Source organism: Salvelinus sp. IW2-2015, linkage group LG23, assembly GCF_002910315.2.
Source record: "Salvelinus sp. IW2-2015 linkage group LG23, ASM291031v2, whole genome shotgun sequence".
In the NCBI taxonomy this organism is placed as follows: Eukaryota; Metazoa; Chordata; class Actinopteri; order Salmoniformes; family Salmonidae; genus Salvelinus; species Salvelinus sp. IW2-2015.
Window position 1 is genome coordinate 22,105,486 of NC_036863.1, and position 20,502 is coordinate 22,125,987.

The window sequence follows — 20,502 nt, forward strand, 5'->3', positions numbered from 1 at the left end:
CCTAAAGACCTGTCTCCCACAGGGATGTGTTTCGGTGATAATAAGGAAGTCAATCTCGTTAGGATGAGAAACGAGGCGGACCAGGCAGCCAGTCAACATCCAGTCAACAGCCAGCCACCAGCACACTGAGCAGGATGTTTGTGTGTGAACAACATGCCCTTCTCTCACACAGTCTCACCTGTCTCCACATGTGACACCACAAAACCCCACCCCTCCCGCTCTCCCCCACTTCCTCCTGGGGTGAGGCACTGGACATGTGACATACCTCTCATATACACATACACCATATCAAATCAAATCAAATCAAATTTTATTAGTCACATACACATGGTTAGCAGATGTTAATGCGAGTGTAGCGAAATGCTTGTGCTTCTAGTTCCGACAATGCAGTTAATAACCAACAGTAATCTAACCTAACAATTCCACAACTACTACCTTACACACACACACAAGTGTAAAGGATAAAGAATATGTACTAAAGATATATGAATGAGTGGTGGTACAGAACGGCATGGCAGATGCAGTAGATGGTATAGAGTACGGTATATACGTATGAGATGAGTACTGTAGGGTATGTTAAACATAAAGTGGCATAGTTTAAAGTGGCTAGTGGACATGTATTGCATAAGATGGCAAGATGCAGTAGATGATATAGAGTTACAGTATATACATATGAGATGGGTAATGTGGGTATGTAAACATTGTTATTAAGTGGCATTGCTTAAAAGTGGCTAGTGGTACATTTTTTACATAATTTCCATCAATTCCATTTTTAAAGTGGCTGGAGTTGAGTTCAGTATGTGGCAGCGGCCGGCTAAATGTTAGTGTGGCTGTTTAACAGTCTGATGGCCTTGAGACTAGAAGCGTTTTTCAGTCTCTCGGGTCCCTGCTTTGATGCACCTGTACTGACCTCGCCTTTCTGGATGATAGCGGGTGAACAGGCAGTGGCTTGGGTGGTTGTTGTCCTTGATGATCTTTATGGCCTTCCTGTGACATCGGGTGGTGTAGGTGTCCTGGAGGCAGGTAGTTTGCCCCTGGTGATGCGTTCTGCAGACCTCACTACCTCTGGAGAGCCTTACGGTTGTGGCGGAGCAGTTGCCGTACCAGGGGGTGATACAGCCCGACAGGATGCTCTCGATTGTGCATCTGTAGAAGTTGTGAGTGCTTTTGGTGAAAGCCGAACTTCAGCCTCCTGAGGTTGAAGAGCGCGCTGCTGCGCCTTCTTCACAACGCTGTCTGTGTGGGTGGACCAATTCAGTTTGTCCGTGATGTGTACACCGAGGAACTTAAAAACTTTCCACCTTCTCCACTACTGACCCGTCGATGTGGATAGGGGTGCTCCCTCTGCTGTTTCCTGAAGTCCACAATCATCTCCTTGTTTTGTTGACGTTGAGTATGAGGTTATTTTCCTGACACCACACTCCGAGGGCCCTCACCTCCTCCCTGTTAGGCGTCTCGTCGTTGTTGGTTAATCAAGCCTACCACTGTAGTGTCATCCGCAAACTGATGATTGAGTTGGAGGCGTGCATGGCCACGCAGTCGCGGGTGAACAGGGAGTACAGAGAGAGGGCTCAGAACGCACCTTGTGGGGCCCCAGTGTTTGAGGATCAGCGGGGTGGAGATGTTGTTACCTACCCTCACCACCTGGGGGCGGCCCGTCAGGAAGTCCAGGACCCAGTTGCACAGGGCGGGGTCGAGACCAGGGTCTCGAGCTTTGATGACGAGTTTGGAGGGTACTATGGTGTTAAATGCTGAGCTGTAATCGATGAACAGCATATCTCACATGGGTATCCTCTTGTCCAGATGGGTTAGGGCAGTGTGCAGTGTGGTTGCGATTGCGTCGTCTGTGGACAGCTATTGGTCGGTAACAAATTGGAGTGGTCTAGGGTGACTCCGTAGGGGAGGTGAATATGGTCCTTTGACTTAGTCTCTCAAAGCACTTCAGTGAATGGACGGAAGGAGTGCTACGGGCGTTAGTCGTTTTAGACTCAATATAACAACTATGACTATATACTATGGAAACCAATGGGGCCCTCTTGAGCATGTGGGAACAGCAGACTGGGATTAAGGATTGATGAGATAATGTCCGTTAAAACATCAGCCAGCTGGGTTGGATGCTCATGAGGACGCGGCTGGGAATGCCGTCATGGGGGCCTGCAGCTTGCGAGGTTAACACGTATTAAATGTTTACTCACTCGGCTGCAGGGAAGGAGAGCCCGGCAGGTTTTGGATAGGGGGCCGTGTCAGTGGATGTGTTGTGTCCTTCAAAGCGGGCAAAAAAGTTGGTTTGCCTGTCTGGAGCAAAGATCCTGGTCCTCGACGGGGGCTGGTTTTCTTTTTGTAATCCTGGATTGGACTGTAGACCCTTTAGCCTACATCCATCTTGTGTCTGAGCTGTTGAATTTCAGACTGTTTTGTCTCTGTACTGAGACTTAGCTGTTATGATTGCCTTGCGGAGAGAATAGCTGACACTGTTTGTCTTCGGTCCATAGCTTCGTCACTTGCCCTGGTTAAAGCAGTGTGTTCGCGCTTTCAGTTTTCACGCGAATGCTCGCGTGCAATCCACGGTTTCTGGTTTGGGAGTTTTTATCGTTGCTGTGTAGCACATGTTCATGCACTCCTAATGAACTCGCTCACCGAATAGGCATATTCGTCAATATTGTTGTGGACGCGCATGCGGATACAATCAATCCGCGTGATCGAGAGTCTTGAAGCGTGGATTCAGATTGGTCGGACCAGCGTTGAACAGACCTGAGCGCGGGAGCTTGTTGTTTGAGTTTCTGTTTGTAGGCTGGAATCAACAAAATGGAGTCGTGGTCAGCTTTTCCGAAAGGGGGGCGGGGGAGGGCCTTATAAGCGTCGCGGAAATTAGTATAACAATGGTCTAGTGTTTTTCCAGCCCTGGTAGCACAATCGATATGCTGATAGAATTTAGGGAGTTTTGTTTTTAGATTAGCCATATGGATTATTAGGTGTCAGTCAATAGTTGTAGATCGTTTCGGTGTTTGCCGTTATTGGATTCACTTCATAGATTCCTATGGTTTATTATCAAATAACGGTTACAGTGCACAACATGTACAACCTAAAATGAGTAAYAGGACATACAGGTTGTGTTGAGCAATAGACACACATGCATGTCTTTCCCAGTCTTTTTGGTTCCTCAGAACTGGTGCAAAGTCCTGTAGAAAGCTTCTCAAATCTCCTATCCAGGACCTCGTAGATGACATCATAAAGGGAAGGGGATACCTAGTTAGTTATACAACTAAATGCATTCAACTGAAATGTGTCTTCCACATTTAACTCAACCCCTCTGAATCAGTCATGTACATTATAGATCAGACCCACCCAGCCAGGGTATAGCCACCCCAACAGACCAGCTTCATTTAGATTCACACATCTCCCTGAGGCACAGAGATTTCTAGAGAATGTCCCCTCATACTTGGAGGAATCTCTTTCTCTCTCAGCCCCAGTCTGACCTAGTTCTGCAGCAGTTTTGTGTGTTATAAAACGCTGTCTGTCTTGCTCCGTCACTATGGCTCATCAAGACTAATTGGAAGAATCACTGTAATCAGCCTACCCCCAAGAGCACAGCAGTGCCGAGCGAGGGGGTGTTTCGCTAAGTGCCAACGTCCGCCATGTTGTTTTGTTCCCTCTACTCTGGCAGGAAGGCATGTGACAGAGTACAGTGGAACGAGCTTGGTTCTGAAAAGGTCCACTCCGAAAATTCAAAAAAATTAAGTAAATCTGAGTGGACTTTCTTATGTCTGTCACCTGCTCCACTGCTGCTGTGTTCTGTGACGCGCAGAAGGGCTGAAAGTAAAGGTTGGATTTTTTTTCTTCCCCTGATTTTGTTGATTGGAGCTATTCTGAAGGAAATGTGGATGTTGAATTGTTCTCTTTCTCGCTAAACTAGTTCTTGTTCATTATTTTCTCACATAAGAATCCCCCTCCTTTTCATCTGCTAGGCTTGATAATAAGGAAGGTGTTGTTACATCAAAATCCAACTGAGATATTTCAAAAGGGTTTTATTCTTTCTTCAGACCACCCCTTTCAAACAACAACTGATAAATATGTGTTCTCCTCTGTCCTTCTGGAATCCAGAGCTGTTTGTGTGTTTAAAGGCTTCCACATGATTCCCAACCGAAACAGTTTGTGCATATATTATGACGACATTGTGTGACGTTGTTGTTCGTTTGAGACTTGGGTAAGGTTTTTTTCGGCTGTCTGAGCACATACACAAATGTTCTTGAGACAAGCCAAAGTCGGGAGACGAAGTCTACCTCCCTTCGCCGGGATTGGTCAACAGTAGGGAATTCTTCAGTATAGTCTGTTATTCAATGAGAGACGACTTGTTTTCACGCACAATTGTTCATTGAGCACTATTGCACCAAACATCTTAGTCGCGCAATTTTACATCTCAGATCTCTGCAAAAGCGTCAATTAAAAAAAGCGTCATCTTAGAATTAATCTGACTATTTTGCGGAAGTGTATACTGGCTACGGCATCTCAAAATGGACAAACAGTACTATTGTGGCTTTGTATTCGTTTTTCAAGTGAACATCTTTTAAGGGAGTAGGCGAACACACTCGTTTGGTACTGATGCATGCTGACGCCTTCAGCCATCTGTCCCATAGAATAGGGACTGTCACACAGAGCCAAAGGGTCCTGTCTATAGCGCCCTGGTTGGTCACACAGAGCTACGGGTCCTGGTTGGTCTCACAGAGCCACAGGGCCCTGGTTGGTCTCACAGAGCCACAGAGTCCTGCTCCTACAATCCCTGGTTGGTCACACAGAGCCACAGCGCCCTGGTGAGCGCCCTGGTTGTCACACAGAATCACGGGGTCCTGTCTACAGCACCCTGGTTGGTCCACAGAGCCACAGCGCCCTGGTTGAGCGCCCTGGTTGGTCACACAGAGCCACAGGGCCCTGGTTGGTCTCACAGAGCCACAGAGTCCTCTCTACAAATCCCTGGTTGGTCACACAGAGCCACAGCGCCTGGTTGAGCGCCCTGGTTGGTCACACAGAATCACGGGGTCCTGTCTACAGCACCCTGGTTGGTCACACAGAGCCACAGGGCCCTGGTTGGTACACAGAGCCACAGGGCCCTGGTTGGTTATACAACCACAGCGCCTGGTGGTTACACAGAGCCACAGGGCCCGTGGTGGTTACACAGAGCCACAGCGCCCTGTTGTTACACAGAGCCAGCGCCCTGTTGGTCACACAGAGCCACAGCGCCTGGTTTGTCACACAGAGCCACAGGGTCCTGTCTACAGCGCCCTGGGTGGTCACAGAGCCACAGCGCCATGGTTTGTCACACAGAGCCACAGGGTCCTGTCTACAGGGCCCTTGTGGTCACAGAGCCACAGGTCTTGTTGGTCTCGCAGAGCCACAGGGTTCTGTCTACGGCGCCCCTGGTTGGTCACACACAGCCACAGCGCCCTGGTTGGTCACACAGCCACAGGGTCCTGTCTACAGCTCCCTGGTTGGTCACACACAGCCACAGCGCCCTGGTTGTCACACAGCCACAGCGCCCTGGTTGGTCACACAGCCACAGGGTCCTGTCTACAGCTCCCTGGTTGTCACACAGAGCCACAGGTCCTGTCTACAGCTCCCTGGTGGTCCACACAGAGCCACAGGGTCCTGTCTACAGCTCCCTGGTTGGTCACACAGAGCCACAGGTCCGTCTACAGCTCCCTGGTTGGTCACACAGAGCCACAGGGCCCTGGTGTGTTACACAGAGCCACAGGGTCCTGTCTACAGCTCCCTGGTTGGTCACACAGAGCCACAGGGTCCTGTCTACAGCTCCCTGGTTGGTCACACAGAGCCACAGGGTCCTGGTTGGTCACACAGAGCCACATGGCCTGTCTACAGCTCCCTGGTGGTCACACAGAGCCACAGGGTCCTGTCTACAGCTCCCTGGTTGGTCATGCGGAGCCCACAGGGCCCTGGTTGGTCACACAGAGCCACAGGGCCCTGGTTGGTCACACAGAGCCACATGGTCCCGTCTACAGGGCCCTGGTTGGTCACGCGGAGCCACAGGGTCCTGGTTGGTCACGCGGAGCCACAGGGTCCTGTCTACAGGGCCCTGGTTGGTCACGCGGAGCCACAGGGTCCTGATTGGTCACGCGGAGCCACAGGGCCTAACAAGGGTTCTTTAGTGATGTAGCAGGCCATCAATCTCTTATTTGTCAATTTATGCACAGTTTCAATTAGCGGCAGGGCTCTAGACTGACATTTCCAGTTTTTATTTATTTTATTTTATTTCACCTTTATTTAACCAGGTAGGCCAGTTAAGATCAAGTCCTCATTTACAACTGCGACCTGGGCAAGATAAAGCAAAGCAGTGCGACAAAAACAACAACACAGAGTTACACATAAACAAACGTACATCAATAACACTATAGAAAAATATATGAACAGTGTGTGCAAATATAGAAGAGTAGGGAGGTAAGGCAATAAATAGGCCAAAGAACCGAAATAATTACAATTTAGCATTAACACTGGAGTGATTGATGTGCAAGTAGAGATACTGGGGTGCAAAAGAGCAAGAAGATAAATAACAATATAGGAATGAGGTGCTATTTACAGATTGGCTATGTACAGGTACAGTGATCGGTAAGCTGCTCTGACAGCTGATGCTTAAAGTTCGAGAGGGAGATATAAGTCTCCAGCTTTAGTGATTTGTGCAATTCGTTCCAGTCATTGGCAGCAGAGAGCTGGAAGGAAATGCGTCAAAAGGAAGTGTTGGCTTTGGGGATGACCAGTGAAATATACCTGCTGGAGCACGTGCTACGGGTGGGTGTTGTTATTGTGCCAAGTAAGACATTAAATAAGTTTGCTATTTCATCTGACCTGTTCAGGGACTGCATGATGGATATTTTGATTTGCAGAATGTCAAAACTGGATCCAGAATGGACAGATTTATTTTAGGGTCTTTAGAGATGAATTTGCCTGTATATTGATGCATTTTTGTGCATATTGGCTTACGTTATATGCTACATAATTCCCCACATGAGGAAGTGGGAACTCAAAACACATTAGCTAGATTGCTAGCCCTAAATTATATTGTTGCTATATAATGCTGAGCGATTAGTGCTTCTTGAGTTCTGTTTGGTTTTGGTTCGATAAAAAAAAATATCTTCACAGATTTTGGTTTCGAATTTTTTTTTAAGCATTAAATGCATTATGTGGGTAAAATGCTGTAACGACACAATAAAACAATTCAGTTAAAGTCCCATGATGGTAGTGACTGCCCATTGTTGCTTATTACTTAACCATCATTTATTCACATTACTTTAATTTAACAAATTCCATTTTTATTTGATGACTTTAAATCAAATTTTATTTGTCACATACACATGGTTAGCAGATGTTAATGCGAGTGTAGCGAAATGCTTGTGCTTCTAGTTCCATCAAGTCATCTCATCTCTAGAGCTACTGCCTATTCTTTCTGACAAAATCACTATTTTGTAGTTCTTCAAAGTAAATAAGGCATACTTTTATGACTGCTGAATACCAACAATCAATCACTTAGATCATGTATTTTCAGGTAGAGATAACTCACGAAGCAACAGCCCTCTTATCCCTCTTGATCACGCATTCTTCTGTCTCCCATGTCTTCCGCACACTAACTTAACATGGCAGGCGTAAAAGAAACACACAAACCGGACAAGTAGGCACGCAATGGATTATGGTCATTGTAAGCAAAATGTTGGTTTAAAAATAAAACAAAATGCTCTAGTGTACAGTTCATTCGGAAAGTATTCAAACCCCTTGACTTTTTCCACATTTTGTTATGTTACAGCCTTATTCTAAAATGGATGAAATAGTTTTTTTTATATCATCAGTCTACACACAATACCTCATAGTGACAAAGCAAAAAGTTTTTTTTTGCAAATGTATTAAAAATAACAAATTGAAATATAACATTTGCATAGGTATTCAGACCCTTTACTTGGTACTTTGTTGAAGCACCTTTGGCAGTGATTATAGCATCGAGTCTTCTTGGGTATGACGCTACAAGCTTGGCACACCTGTATTTGGGCAGTTTCTCCCATTCTTCTCTGCAGATTCTCCCAAGTTCTGTCAGTTTGTATGGGGAGCGTCACTGCACAGCTATTTTCCGCTCTCTCCAGAGATGTTCGATCGGGTTCAAGTCTGTGCTCTGGCTGGGCCACTCAAGGACATTGAGGCTTGTCCTGAAGCCACTCCTGCGTTGTCTTGGCTGTGTACTTAGGGTCGTTGTCCTGTTGGAAGTTGAACCTTCTCCCCAGTCTGAGGTCCTGAGTGCTCTGGAGCAGGTTTTCAGTAAGGATCTCTCTCTACTTTGCTCCATTCACCTTTCCCTTAATCCTGTCTAGTCTCCCAGTCCCTGCCGCTGAAAAACATCGCCACAGCATGATGCTGCCACCACCATGCTTCACCGTAGGATAGTGCCATGTTTCCTCCAGACGTGACGTTTGGCATTCAAGCCAAAGACTTCAATCATGGTTTCATCAGACCAGAGAATCTTGTTTCTCATGGTCTGAGAGTACTTTAGTGCCTTTTGGCAAACTCCAAGTGGCCTGTCATGTGCCTTTTACTGAGGAGTGGCTTCCGTCCAGCCCCTCTACCATAAAGGCCTGATTGGTGGAGTGCTGCAGAGATGGTTGTCCTTCTGGAAGGTTCTTCTCCACAGAGGAACTGTAACTGTCACCTCCCTGACAAAGGCCCTTCTCCCCCGATTACTCATTTTGGCCAGGCGGCCAGCTCTAGGAAGAGTCTTGGTGGTTCCAAACTTATTCAGTTTAAGAATGATGGARGCCACTGTGTTCTTGGACCTTCAATGCTGCAGATTTTTTTTTTTTTGCCACCCTTTCCCAGATCTGTGCCTCGACACAATCCTGTCTCAGAGTTCTACGGACAATTCCTTCAACCTCATAGCTTGGTTTTTGCTCTCATATGCACTGTCAATTGTGGGACCTTTATATAGACAGGTGTGTGCCTTTCCAAATCATGTCCAATCAATTGAATTTGACAGGTTGTAGAAACATCTCAAGGATGATCAATGGAAACAGGATACACCTGAGCTCAATTTTGAGTCTCATAGCAAAGGGTTTGAATACTTATGTAAATATGGTATTTCTGTTTTTAAATTTTTAATACATTTGCAAAAATGTCTAAACCTGTTTTTGCTTTGTCATTATGGGGTATTATGTGTAGATTGAGGACATGTTTTTATTTAATCAATTTTAGAATAAGGTTGTAACGTAACAAAATGTGAAAAAAGGGAAGGGGTCTGAATACTTTACTAATGCACTGTATATCCCACGGTTAGCTCTAATTCGTGTTCCTGTGCACCATGCTAAGTACAGTAGAATCAGCTAGTGTCCACTGTCCTATACGTTTACCTAAGTTACTAGCCTATAGTGGATCTGTACAATACGTTGCCACTGCAATGTCTACCTCTTCCTCATTAGAATCTCTTTCTCCTCCCGTCCTTTTCCTCTGTGCGTGTGTGTACAAGGGAGGGTCGTTTAAAGTTACGAGCTAGCAGGTTGCCATTAAGAGTCCAGGCCAGGGCAGCATCTTTATTTATCATTGGGGGAGAGAGACTGAGGAGAGATGTTAAATAGATGAGAACACACACACAATACCTGTGAAATGTTAAGGGCTGTCTGAGCAGAGGAGAGGAGTGGGTCAAGTACATACTGGAACACACAGAAACAGCTTTTCGTCAGACTGAGTCAGAGCTCAAATGCCTGGAAAGTGGAAATGGCCCCCCGGTTCCTCTACAGAACAGAGAAGAGAAGGAAGCATGTAGAGATAAGAGAGAAGTACAGCAAATGGAGCAGGCAGAAACATTTTACTCTTTCAGTAACTACTTTATTGAAGTGGCTGCAGGGGAAGATACTGAGATCTGAAGTAGATGGCGACTACGTTCGCTCTGTCAGCATAACGAGTCTCTTGCTGTTTAAATTAAGTCTCTCTTGTCTTATCATTATGGAACGCTCAGAGAGAGCAGTGTAAAATTGAAAAAAGGGACGAGGAAGCCTTAATTGTCATTGCTGTATGGCTCTGTCTGATTCAATATCCTGCTAGTTTGTGAAACATTTTTCATTTAAAACAGCGTGAGCCTTTGGCTTCCCTACTGTTTTAAATCTTGTTTCGGTGAAAAGCGTAGTTTGAATAAGAACCTGTGTGTGTGTCTTACCGAGTGTTCAGTAGTTTTCCTATTCATCTCTCCAAGGATCTGTTCAGCTGGAGGTCACACAGATGTGCCCGTAGCCACATGCACAGTGCACACACAGTACAGTTTAGCTAACTTGATTAGATTAGATCTTTCTGTCATTGAATGGAGAGATGGCTCATGGAGGTCATTAGTAATCTCTGCAACAAAYGTTGCAAAGGTGTGACTGGCTGGCTGGGCAGGTGTTGCGGTTGTGTCTGTGCTCTGTGCTCTGTTTGCTTACCCAGGCATTAAGTCAGAAGAAGGAATTAAGCAGCCAGTGATTGAGTGTTGAGCTCAAACTCCTGGCCCAGACCCCTGCATTAATGAGCAGTTAGTCACCCCCCACCCACACACGTCAATGCCACCCCGGCCCCTCTCATTGACACCCTTTGTTTCCTGCTCGCTAATAGAGGATGAATTCCGTTGGCATGACTTCCTTGTGCCACCGCCGTGCCAATGCCTGTCCTCACAGCTCAGCTCTCTGCCTTGTGCCACTGCTGCCTAGCCCACTCACTCTGCATGCTGCCTGTGAGGCTGAGCAGAGGAGAGGAAGATGGAAAGAGACTTTCAGCTAGACGAAAGACATTAGAAGATGAGTCTGCTAAAAAGGGAATCCATTAGCATTCCAGTGAAGGATAGAACTAGCCACCCTCCAATAAACACTTTCTTTTTTTTTTTTACCCGCGGATTTAATAGAAGAATGTTGTACGAGATAGAATTATTGAATAGAAAAACTAAATATAAGTAGTGCACTATATAGGGATAGGGTGCAATTTAGGATGCAGCCTGTGTGTATGTTTAGGTCAGGCTGGCTGGGCCAGGGAGGCTGTGAGGCCCAGGGCTCAGCCTGGAGAGGGGATGCTTGGTGAGGCTGCAGATACAGAGCCTCTCCTCAGTCCAGATCACAATGGCTGGAGGCAGGCCCCTTTCTCTAATATAACATTATTACTGACTTCTAGTTGGGGAAGAAAATGGGTCTCATTGAGTGACTGTGCAAGACTGAAACACGCAATCACATTAACACATGCTAAACACACAGACACAACTGTCAAATACACACCTTATCAGTCTCTCTCTCTCACACACACACACACACACACTACAGCATCGGCACACACACTGGGGCATTGTTAAATATAGCCAGTGAGGTGCTTAGCAGCTGTAACAAATGACTGTCAGAGGGCTCAGTGGTGTTCCGGAGATCAGAGATGCTGTGTGATTACTGTCTGCTGTCATGGAGTTGCGCCACTCTCTCTCTCTCTTTACCACTTTGCCTCCTTCATTTTCAAGGTGTTGACTGTACTTCCATTCTCAGCACACTAACACAATAAATGTAATTCTACATTTCAAAGGAAGAAAGTAAATGATCCCGTGGGGGATTCGAACCTGCACAGCAAGTTGCCACAATTGTCAAGAACTCAGCGCTCTACACTGTGAGCTGTTTGTGCAGTCATGTTACAACTTGTGATAGTTATTCTGGTAAGGACGCTTTTGTGAAAAAGTGTTGGATCAAGTCCAACTACATCAACGATTTTAATTGGCCTATATGGAATCTGTTACCAGATGTAATTATGTGCTCAGCTGGTTGTCCTCAGGCCAACCTGGCACAATTAGCCACTATGCTATGAGAAAAGCTAGTAGATAGCCATTTTAGGCTCAGTTATAAACCTTGGGTCTAAGCAAACGTTTCAGTATGGCCCCATTGTGGCCGGAAGCTACTGACCTCACTGTTACCGTCTGAATGACTGACAGCCCTTAACCCCTACTATGGCACTTCAGAATGTGTTGCTTGCAGGGGAATCCAGGCAAGAACTCTCTGTATGCATCCAAAGTGGCACCTTATTCCCTTTAGACTGAACTATAAAGGGAATAAGATGCCATTTGGGACTCGGCTTGTGTCCCCGTGAGATATGAGATGAGAGCACTGTGCTGTTTTTCATGTTAGGGGAAGCACTGAGATTTGGAATGTGATAATGTTGTTGAAGTCAGTCAGGTTCTGTTCTACTCAGAAGAGAACCTTAGAACCTCAGTTCAGATTATCACACATCTGCTCTTCTGATGGGAAACCTGTCCTTTTGCTTTTTACCTGCGTTAACATGTTTCTCTCTCGCTTCCCCTCTTTCTTTGTCCTTCCCCCCCTCATCTTCTCCCCTCCACCCCACTGTCTCTGTCTGTCACCCCAGGGGACACTACACAGAGGATGAGATCCGCTCAATATCCAACCCCTGCAGAATTGGATGCTTATGCTAAGAAGGTTGCCAACAACCCCCTGACCATTAAGATCTTCCCCAACAGTGTCAAGGTCCCCCAGAGGAACCACGTGCGCCGCACAGTCAACGGGCTGGATACTTCAGGCCAGCGCTACAGCCCCTACCCCCCCTCTCAGGCCAGCGCCAAGGCCGGCCTCCTTGCCATCATCAAGATGCCCATCATCAAGGGCATCCTCAAAGACTTTGATGGCAGCCGGGTACGCCTGCACCCCTCCGAGGTCATCATGAACCCCCCTGGCCCCGGAGGGCCATACGCAGCAGCAGCTGCCTCGGCCAGCACTTTAAACCTCCACCACCCCCCTTCCCAAGGCCAGGGCATGCCCCGGCAGAGCCTGAACCCTCACCCTGGGAGCCAGACTCACCCTCAGACTCTACAACAGACTCACCCCCAGCAGCAGGGTCAGTGCCAGGTCCTCAGACACCCACCCTCCATGCCCCAGCAGCACCCAGAGCAGAGTCTGCCCAGGCCCCAGACTCTGTCCCACCCCCAGCCTCCCTCTGGCCCCACCCTCCTGCTCCAACAGCAGCAGCAACAGAACCTTCAGCAGCAGGGGCAGCCTCCTCCCGGCCTTCAGGGGGGCCGGAAGCTGCCAGACGCCGACGCGCCGCCTAACGTGACAGTCTCTACCTCAACAATTCCTCTGTCCATGGCCGCCGGCCTGAACCAGGGCCGCCAGCCAGACCTGAGCAGCATCGTGCACCAGATCAACCAGTTCTGCCAAGCCCGGGCCCAGGGGGCTGGAGCCACCTCCATGTGCGAGGGCCAGATCGCCAACCCCAGCCCCATCAGCCGCAACCTCTTCAACAACGCCTGCTCCAGGGTGTCCATGCACAGCAACCCGCACACCAACGCCTGCCCCCCCGGCCTGCCCCCACACCCCAACTGCATCATGTGTCCCGCGAACAAGGCTGCTGCCCCCTCTCACCCCCAAAACAACATGGCTGCCTCAAACATGATGCCTGTTTACCACAATGATATCAAACAGCAGCAGCAACAACAGCATCAACAACAGCATCAACAACAACAACATAATCACCAACAGCAGATGCGCTGGAACCAGCAGCAGTTGGCTCATCTACAGCACATGCAGCAGGATGGCGGGGGCCACCCCTGCAAGCAGCCCTCTCACATGGGCTACCCCCCAGAGCTGTGTGTGGGCCAGCCATATAGCCTGAAGCCTCCTATAGAGAAGCCCACCCCCTCTCCCCCAGTCAACAACAACAATGGCATGCCTGGGGGTCCACTGGCCCACTACACCAGTGGTGGCCACTATTTCCAACAACACGCTGTGTGGAACAGCAGTATCCTGCCAACGCCCAACAGCGACAGCTCCGGGTCTCAGGACCTGGCCATGCCATTCCATGGTGGGCCCCCAGGGGGCTCCACAACCCTAGACTGCGGTGGGCCCCCTGGGGGAGGCCATTACAGGCCCGCGGTGAGCTCCTCCTCCTCCGGCCAGACTAGTCTGGTGCAAACGGCAGATTACTTGGGCGGGGACTTCCAGACGCCCTGCTTCCGAGATCACAATCTGGGGCTGATGGGAAAGATGCACAGGCCTCCCATGAACAGGGTGGGGCCCGAGGTTGGCCCCGGGGACGGCAGAACCGCTCACATCCAGCACCCAGGGTACAGATAAGATAAGGCCGGTCTTGTCTACACAGCAGTTAATGAAAACCTTCTTTTAGTCTTAAAGGAAAAATATGAAATATAATTAAATTAATAAATAAAGTAAATTTTCACTAACATTAAAAAGAGGACAAATTAATATATAATAAAGAGCAGTGTTGGTTTTTCTTTTTCTTGGAGTCTATCTTGCAAGTGATCAATTGATTTTGTAAATGAGTGCTTTCACTAGGCACCCTCTAGAGAGCGTTTCTTATGTATGTGATTGTCATCATTCCCTACCTTTTTTCCATCTAACCTGTCTATCAGTGTGCCTGGATCTAAGGATACAGAGTTATTTTTACTTCAGATCTGTTCTTCAATTTCTGCAGAGGATGGATGAAAACTCACTGACGCTTCATGGAGGAAAGAAAAAACATTAATTTGTTTGTTTTTACTGAGTCGTGTGGGGATTTCTCCGCTGCGATTAGTTTTTTTGGACTAGTGGCTAATGTTCCCTTTTTGCGTTTACTTCTGAAACTCGTAGTGACATCAAGATTAAAAACCTCTTGAAATCACCTTGCAGACGAGATAATGAATGGTTCAGTGTGAAACTGAAACTATCATTCACTGGACACTACAAAGGACAGACGGAGACACATGTACAAAGAGGCTTTTTCTTTCTATAGAAATGTATTTATTTGTGAAATAGGACTGTTTTCTGAATCAGGTCACTGGTCAAGGTTGATTCCTCGCTATCATCAAAGTATCTAATCAGGTTGATGTTTGTACAGAGTATAGATATATACTGTATAGACAGTGTAGACATCTAGATCCAGCAGGGAGCAACATACGTGGGGACTGACTGGGGGAGCTGACCAACGCTCTCTTGCTCAAAATGCTGCAATGAATTCAGGTGTCTGTTACAAACCATTTGTCGCCAATTGAGATTGGCAACATGATTGTGGATTAATATATTTTTATTTTAATGGAGTGAAAAAATTAATGAAATGAAATCTGTTCATTCTGTCTGAAGCCTTAAATGGCCAAAGTCACATAATTGACAAGGAAAACATATTTTAAAAGATGTAATTTTATGTTTCCTATCATTTTTCGTGAACCCGAAAACAACTACTTGAATTGTTGAAATGCGATGTTCTGTTTGGCAGTTGTTTAGTGAAGGCAGTGGGCTAGTTAGGTTTAGTCCTGCTATCTACTGGAGTGAAATAAATAGCATTGTTACTAATGTAATGTTATTTTAGAAACTAACTATGAACCAAATCAGAGTTTTGATCCTGAGTGTATTTTGTTTTTAATCACTAAAGGTAACTTAGTTGCTACTGATTCTGGTATGAAGTCTGCTGAAAATACCAAATTGATCACTTGCAAGATCACTTGGAGGTTAAAGGAAATTGACTTTAACTTAAGTGAAACAGCAAATGCATTGTTTATTTTATTTTACACTGGCTTACCTACTATACTACTGTAACTTTTTAAAGTGTAATGATTGTGTGTGAATGATGCCTGCTGATGCAGGTTGAGTATAGACGTGTGTGCATGTGCGTTTTGTATGTATGCAGATGTGAGTGTGTGTCTGTACGTGAGAGTGGTGGACACACTGGCCACTTTCTGTTCGCCTCCTTCCCTAACAGCCCTTAAAAAGCCTTAAGTATTTGGTCCTTGAACTTTCCTTTGAAAACATGCATGGTTATAACGAATACCCAAAATGATGATTATGAGAATGACGATTGCAAGGATACATACAGAGGACCCGCAATTTCTGTTTGTTAATTTGCCTTTTATTTTAATGGGAGTTTTTGTTGAATAGGAAAGGCAATTCCTTAGAGATTCTTCTTTTATTACGAAAACAAGAAATTTAGTTATGTTTTGTAATTATATTTTAATCCTACAGTGCCTTGCAAAAGTATTCATTCTCCTTGGGTTTCTTCAAATTTGATTGTGTTACAAAGTGGGATTAAAATGGATTCAATTGTACATTTTTGTCCACAATCTATGCAAAATACTCTGTCAACGTTTAAGATGAATGACTAAAATATAGTCGTTGCATAAGTATTCATCTCCCTGAGTCAATACATGTTAGAAACACCTTCGCAGCGATTACAGCTGTGAGTCTTCTTGGGTTGGTCTCTGAGCTTTACACCTATATTGTGCAATATTATAAACTGGTGGTTAGAGCCCTGAATGATGATTGTCTGAAAGCTGTGGTATATCACACTGTATACCACGGGTATGACCCTTTTTTTTTTTTTTACTGCTCTAATTACACTGGTAACCAGTTTATAATGGCAATAAGGCACCTTGGGGTTTTGTGGTATTTTGCCAATATACCACGGCTAAGGGCTGTATCCAGGCGTTCCTGGTTGCGTCGTGGTTGAGAACAGCCCTTGGCCGTGGTATATTGGCCAAACACCAAACCCCCTCGGGCCTTATTGCTTAATTAGCCCATTATTCTTTTCACAATTCTTCAAGCTCTGTCAATATGTTGGGGATCATGGCTAGACATCAATTTTCAAGTCTTTTTCATAGATTTTCAGGCATATTTTAAGTCAAAACTGTAACTTGCCCACTCAGGAACATTCTCTGTCGTCTTGGTAAACAACTTGTGTACATTTGGCCTATTGTTATAAGTTATTGTCCTGCTTAAAGGTGAATTCCTCTGCCAGTATCTGGTGTAAAGCAGACTGAAGCAGGTTTTCCTCCAGGATTTTGCCTGTGCTTGGCTCCATCCCATTTCTTTTCATCCTGAAAAACTCCCCAGTATTCGCTGATGTCAACCATACCCATACCATGATGCAGCCACCACCATGCTTGAAAATAAGGAGGCAGTTACTCAGCTATGTGCTGTTGGATTTGCCCCAAACATAAGACTTTGCATTTAGGCCAAAAAGTATATTCTTTGCTGTGTTTTTTTTCTTCAGCTTTATTGCTTTGCCTTGTTGCACACAAGATGAATGTTTTGCAATATTTTTATTCAGTATATTTATATTATTTTCACTCTGTCATTTAAGTCATTGTGGCATCACTACAAAGTTGTTGATCCATCCTCAGTTTTCTCCCATCCCAGCCATCGAACTGTTTTAAAATCACTAATGGCCTCATGGTAACATCTCTGAGCAGTTTCATTCCTGTCCTGCAGCTCAGTTTAAAGGTTCACTGTGTCTGGGTGGTTTAATCTATAATCCATAATTATTAACTTTACCATGCTTAGCGAGATTTTCAATGTCTGATTTGTTACCCATCTACCAATTACTGTCCTTGTTTGTGAGGCAATCGAAAAGCTCCCTGCTCTTTTTAGTTGAATCTGTGCTTGAAATTCAATACTTGACTGAGGGACCTTACATGTAGATATACAGTGCCTTCAAAAAATATTCAGAACCCTTGACTTTTTTCACATTTTGTTACGTTACAGCCTTATTCTAAAATTGATTAAAACAAATGTTTTCCACCTCATCAATTTACACACACTACCCCATAATGCCAAAGCAAAAACAGGGTTTTAGAAATGTTTGCTAATTTATTTAAAATTTGAAAAACAGATATCACATTTACGTAAGTATTCAGACCCTTTACTCAGTACTTTGTTGAAGCACCTTTGGCAGTGATTACAGCATCAAGTCTTCTTGGATATGACACTACAAGCTTGGCACACCTGTATTTGGGGAGTTTCTCCCATTCTTCTCTGTAGATCCTCTCTGTCAGGTTGGATGGGGAGCGTTGCTGCACAACTATTTTCCGATCTCTACAGAGATGTTCAAATCCGGGCTCTGACTGGGCCACTGAAAACATCCCCACAGCATGATGCTGCCACCACCATGCCTCACCGTAGGGATGTTGCTAGGTTTCCTCCAGACGTGACGCTTGGCATTCAGGCCAAAGAGTTTAATTTTGGTTTCATCAGACCAGAGAATCTTGTTTCTAATGGTCTGAGAGTCCTTTAGGTGCCTTTTGGCAAACTCCAAGTGGGCTGTCATGTGCCTTTTACTGAGTAACGACTTCCGTCGGGCCACTCTACCATTAAGGCCTGATTGGTGGAGTGCTGCAGAGATGTTTGTCCTTCTGGAAGGTTCTCCCATCTCCACAGAGGAACTCTAGCTCTTTCAGAGTGACCATCGGGTTCTTGGTCACCTCCCTGACCAAGGCCCTTCTCCCCTGATTGCTCAGTCTGGCCGGGCGGCCAGCTCTAGGAATGGTCTTGGTGGTTCCAAATTTCTTCCATTTAAGAATGGTGGAGGCCACTGTGTTCTTGGGGAACTTCAATGCTGCAGACATTTTTTGGTACTCTTCCTCAGATCTGTGCCTCGACACAATCCTGTCTCGAAACTCTACGGACAATTCCTTCGACCTGATGGTTTGATTTTTGCGCTGTCAACTCTGGGACCTTATATAGGCAGATGTGTGCCTTTCCAATCATTTGTATTTAACCACAGGTGGACTCTAATCAAGTTGTAGAAACATCTCAAGGATTATCAATGGAAACAGGATGCTCATAGCAAAAGGTCTGAATACTTATGTAAATAAGGTGTTTCTGTTTTTTTTATTTGTAATAAATGTGGAAAAATGTCTTCAAACCTGTTTTCGCGTCAATATGGTGTATTGTGTGTCAATTGCTGTGGAATAGTTTTTATTTAATCCATTTTAGAATAAGGCTGTAACGTAACAAAATATGGAAAAAGTCAAGGGGTCTGAATACTTTCCAAAGGCACTGTATGTATGAGGGAAAGTGGAAGGGTTAGTCATTAAAAAATCATGTCAACCCCTAGTATTTCACACAGTGAGTCCATGTAATTATCTGATGTTTTTCTATAAGCCAAATGTTTATCCTGAACTAATTTAGGCTTGCCTGAGCAAAGGAGCTTCATTTTTCTTCTACTTTGGCACTACATAGAATTTTGAGTAGATTGTTGGAAGAAAAAACAGGACAAATCCATTTGAATCCCACTTTGTAACACAAAATGTGAAGAAGTACAAGGGGTCTGAATACTTCTGCAAGGCACTGTATGTGTAGTTACTGGGCTGTAACAAACAATTTTTCCCCCCAGTTTCAAAGCTTCAGTTGTGACTCGTTTATAATACTTGATTTTCTTGTTGTTTAAAAAATTGTCTTTGTTTCCTTTACTGTTGCTGTGAAATGGAGGAAGGCTTAATAAGTCTTTCTTTTACATGTCACTCTGTGGCTGTACGACAGATAAAAAGGCGAGAGAGTGAGTTGTGCTACTCTTTTTGTAATATTGTAATAATAAAATAAAGTTCTAATTTATGCTTAGAAATGAGTGTTCTATGGATGTCCTGTTCTTTTGATGCTCAAATGCCGTTTCTCCTATTTGATGAGTCGTACAGAACTTTCAAATATGAGTATTTGAAATACATATGCTCACAACCTTTCATTCAATGAGAACAGATGGAGGAAATTGGACATTCTTCCACCTTATGTTTGTCTCCAAACCATACCTGTCTGCTCACTGCCCTACAAATCTGCATGGGTTACCCCCTGAGTGCTTGAATTATTTCTTTAGATCAGACAGTATTGCAAGTTTTTTCCCCCCATTTGAGTACCTGAGATTTAATTTCAACAGTACTGTGTGTGAAATAAAGTTTTACCTACATCATCATCACATAGTCATTGATTTTTAGGTAGCACCTCATCTCTGCGTCAATCAGGAACAGAAACCTAATTGTAACAGTTTCTGCAATTGGACCTAGTTAGGAAGTCAACAATCAATCAAGAGGCTATACAGTATATAGGCCTACACCCCTTGTGCTTCACATTGCTGTTTAACGGTGACCGCTGGTATACAAAGCGGTGATTGCACCAATTTCATTCAGTGCTTTGACTGCTTTCCTACTGTATAAAAGCGATCCGGTGTAAAATAGCGACAGGAAGTCACGTAGCCAGAGCAAGCTGTGAAATCGAGAAATCTGCAGGACACACTGCCTTTGATCCGTCCGGCAGGAGTTCTATAAAGAGAGCACAGTGGGGGGGACTGACCGACTGCTTTCTGAGTTCAGTTCAGACACTCGCTCTTGAGAGATTTGAGGAAGGCAGGGGTTGAATCATCAACAGCAACAGGGATATTATTCTATGATCTATCACTGAACTTTAAAAATGCTTATTTATGTAGCGTTTTCATTGAGACAGTTCACCGAACTGGCCACAATGAGTCATTGATTTATCAATAATCATTAAGTATGCTGTTAGAATGTGGACAAGATCAAGACAAAGGACGCATGTTAGAATCAGGTATAAACCGGGCTCATATAATCAAGAAAGATGACATTGGCTACTTTATAGTGGTGGCCAGTCTGAGGCTTTTATAGTAAAGACATGTAATTTAACTGTAAAACTGTATTACCTTTGAATGTGCCATGAACACAACCAGTCATGATGTTTTCATCTGATT

At 45.1% G+C, this 20,502-nt stretch overlaps 1 protein-coding gene across 2 annotated transcripts in view; it reads left to right on the forward strand.

The window, feature by feature from the left end:
* Positions 1-19,713, forward strand: part of LOC111951036 (protein FAM222B-like) — a 62,860-nt gene extending 43,147 nt beyond the window's left edge. For both annotated transcript variants that reach the window (XM_070434262.1, XM_023969007.2), the window contains exon 3: positions 12,394-19,713. In XM_070434262.1, coding sequence (XP_070290363.1) covers positions 12,394-14,117 — 1,724 coding nt within the window. In that variant the 3' untranslated portion in view covers positions 14,118-19,713. The remainder of the gene's footprint in view (positions 1-12,393) is intronic.
* The last annotated feature ends 789 nt before the right edge of the window (positions 19,714-20,502 follow it).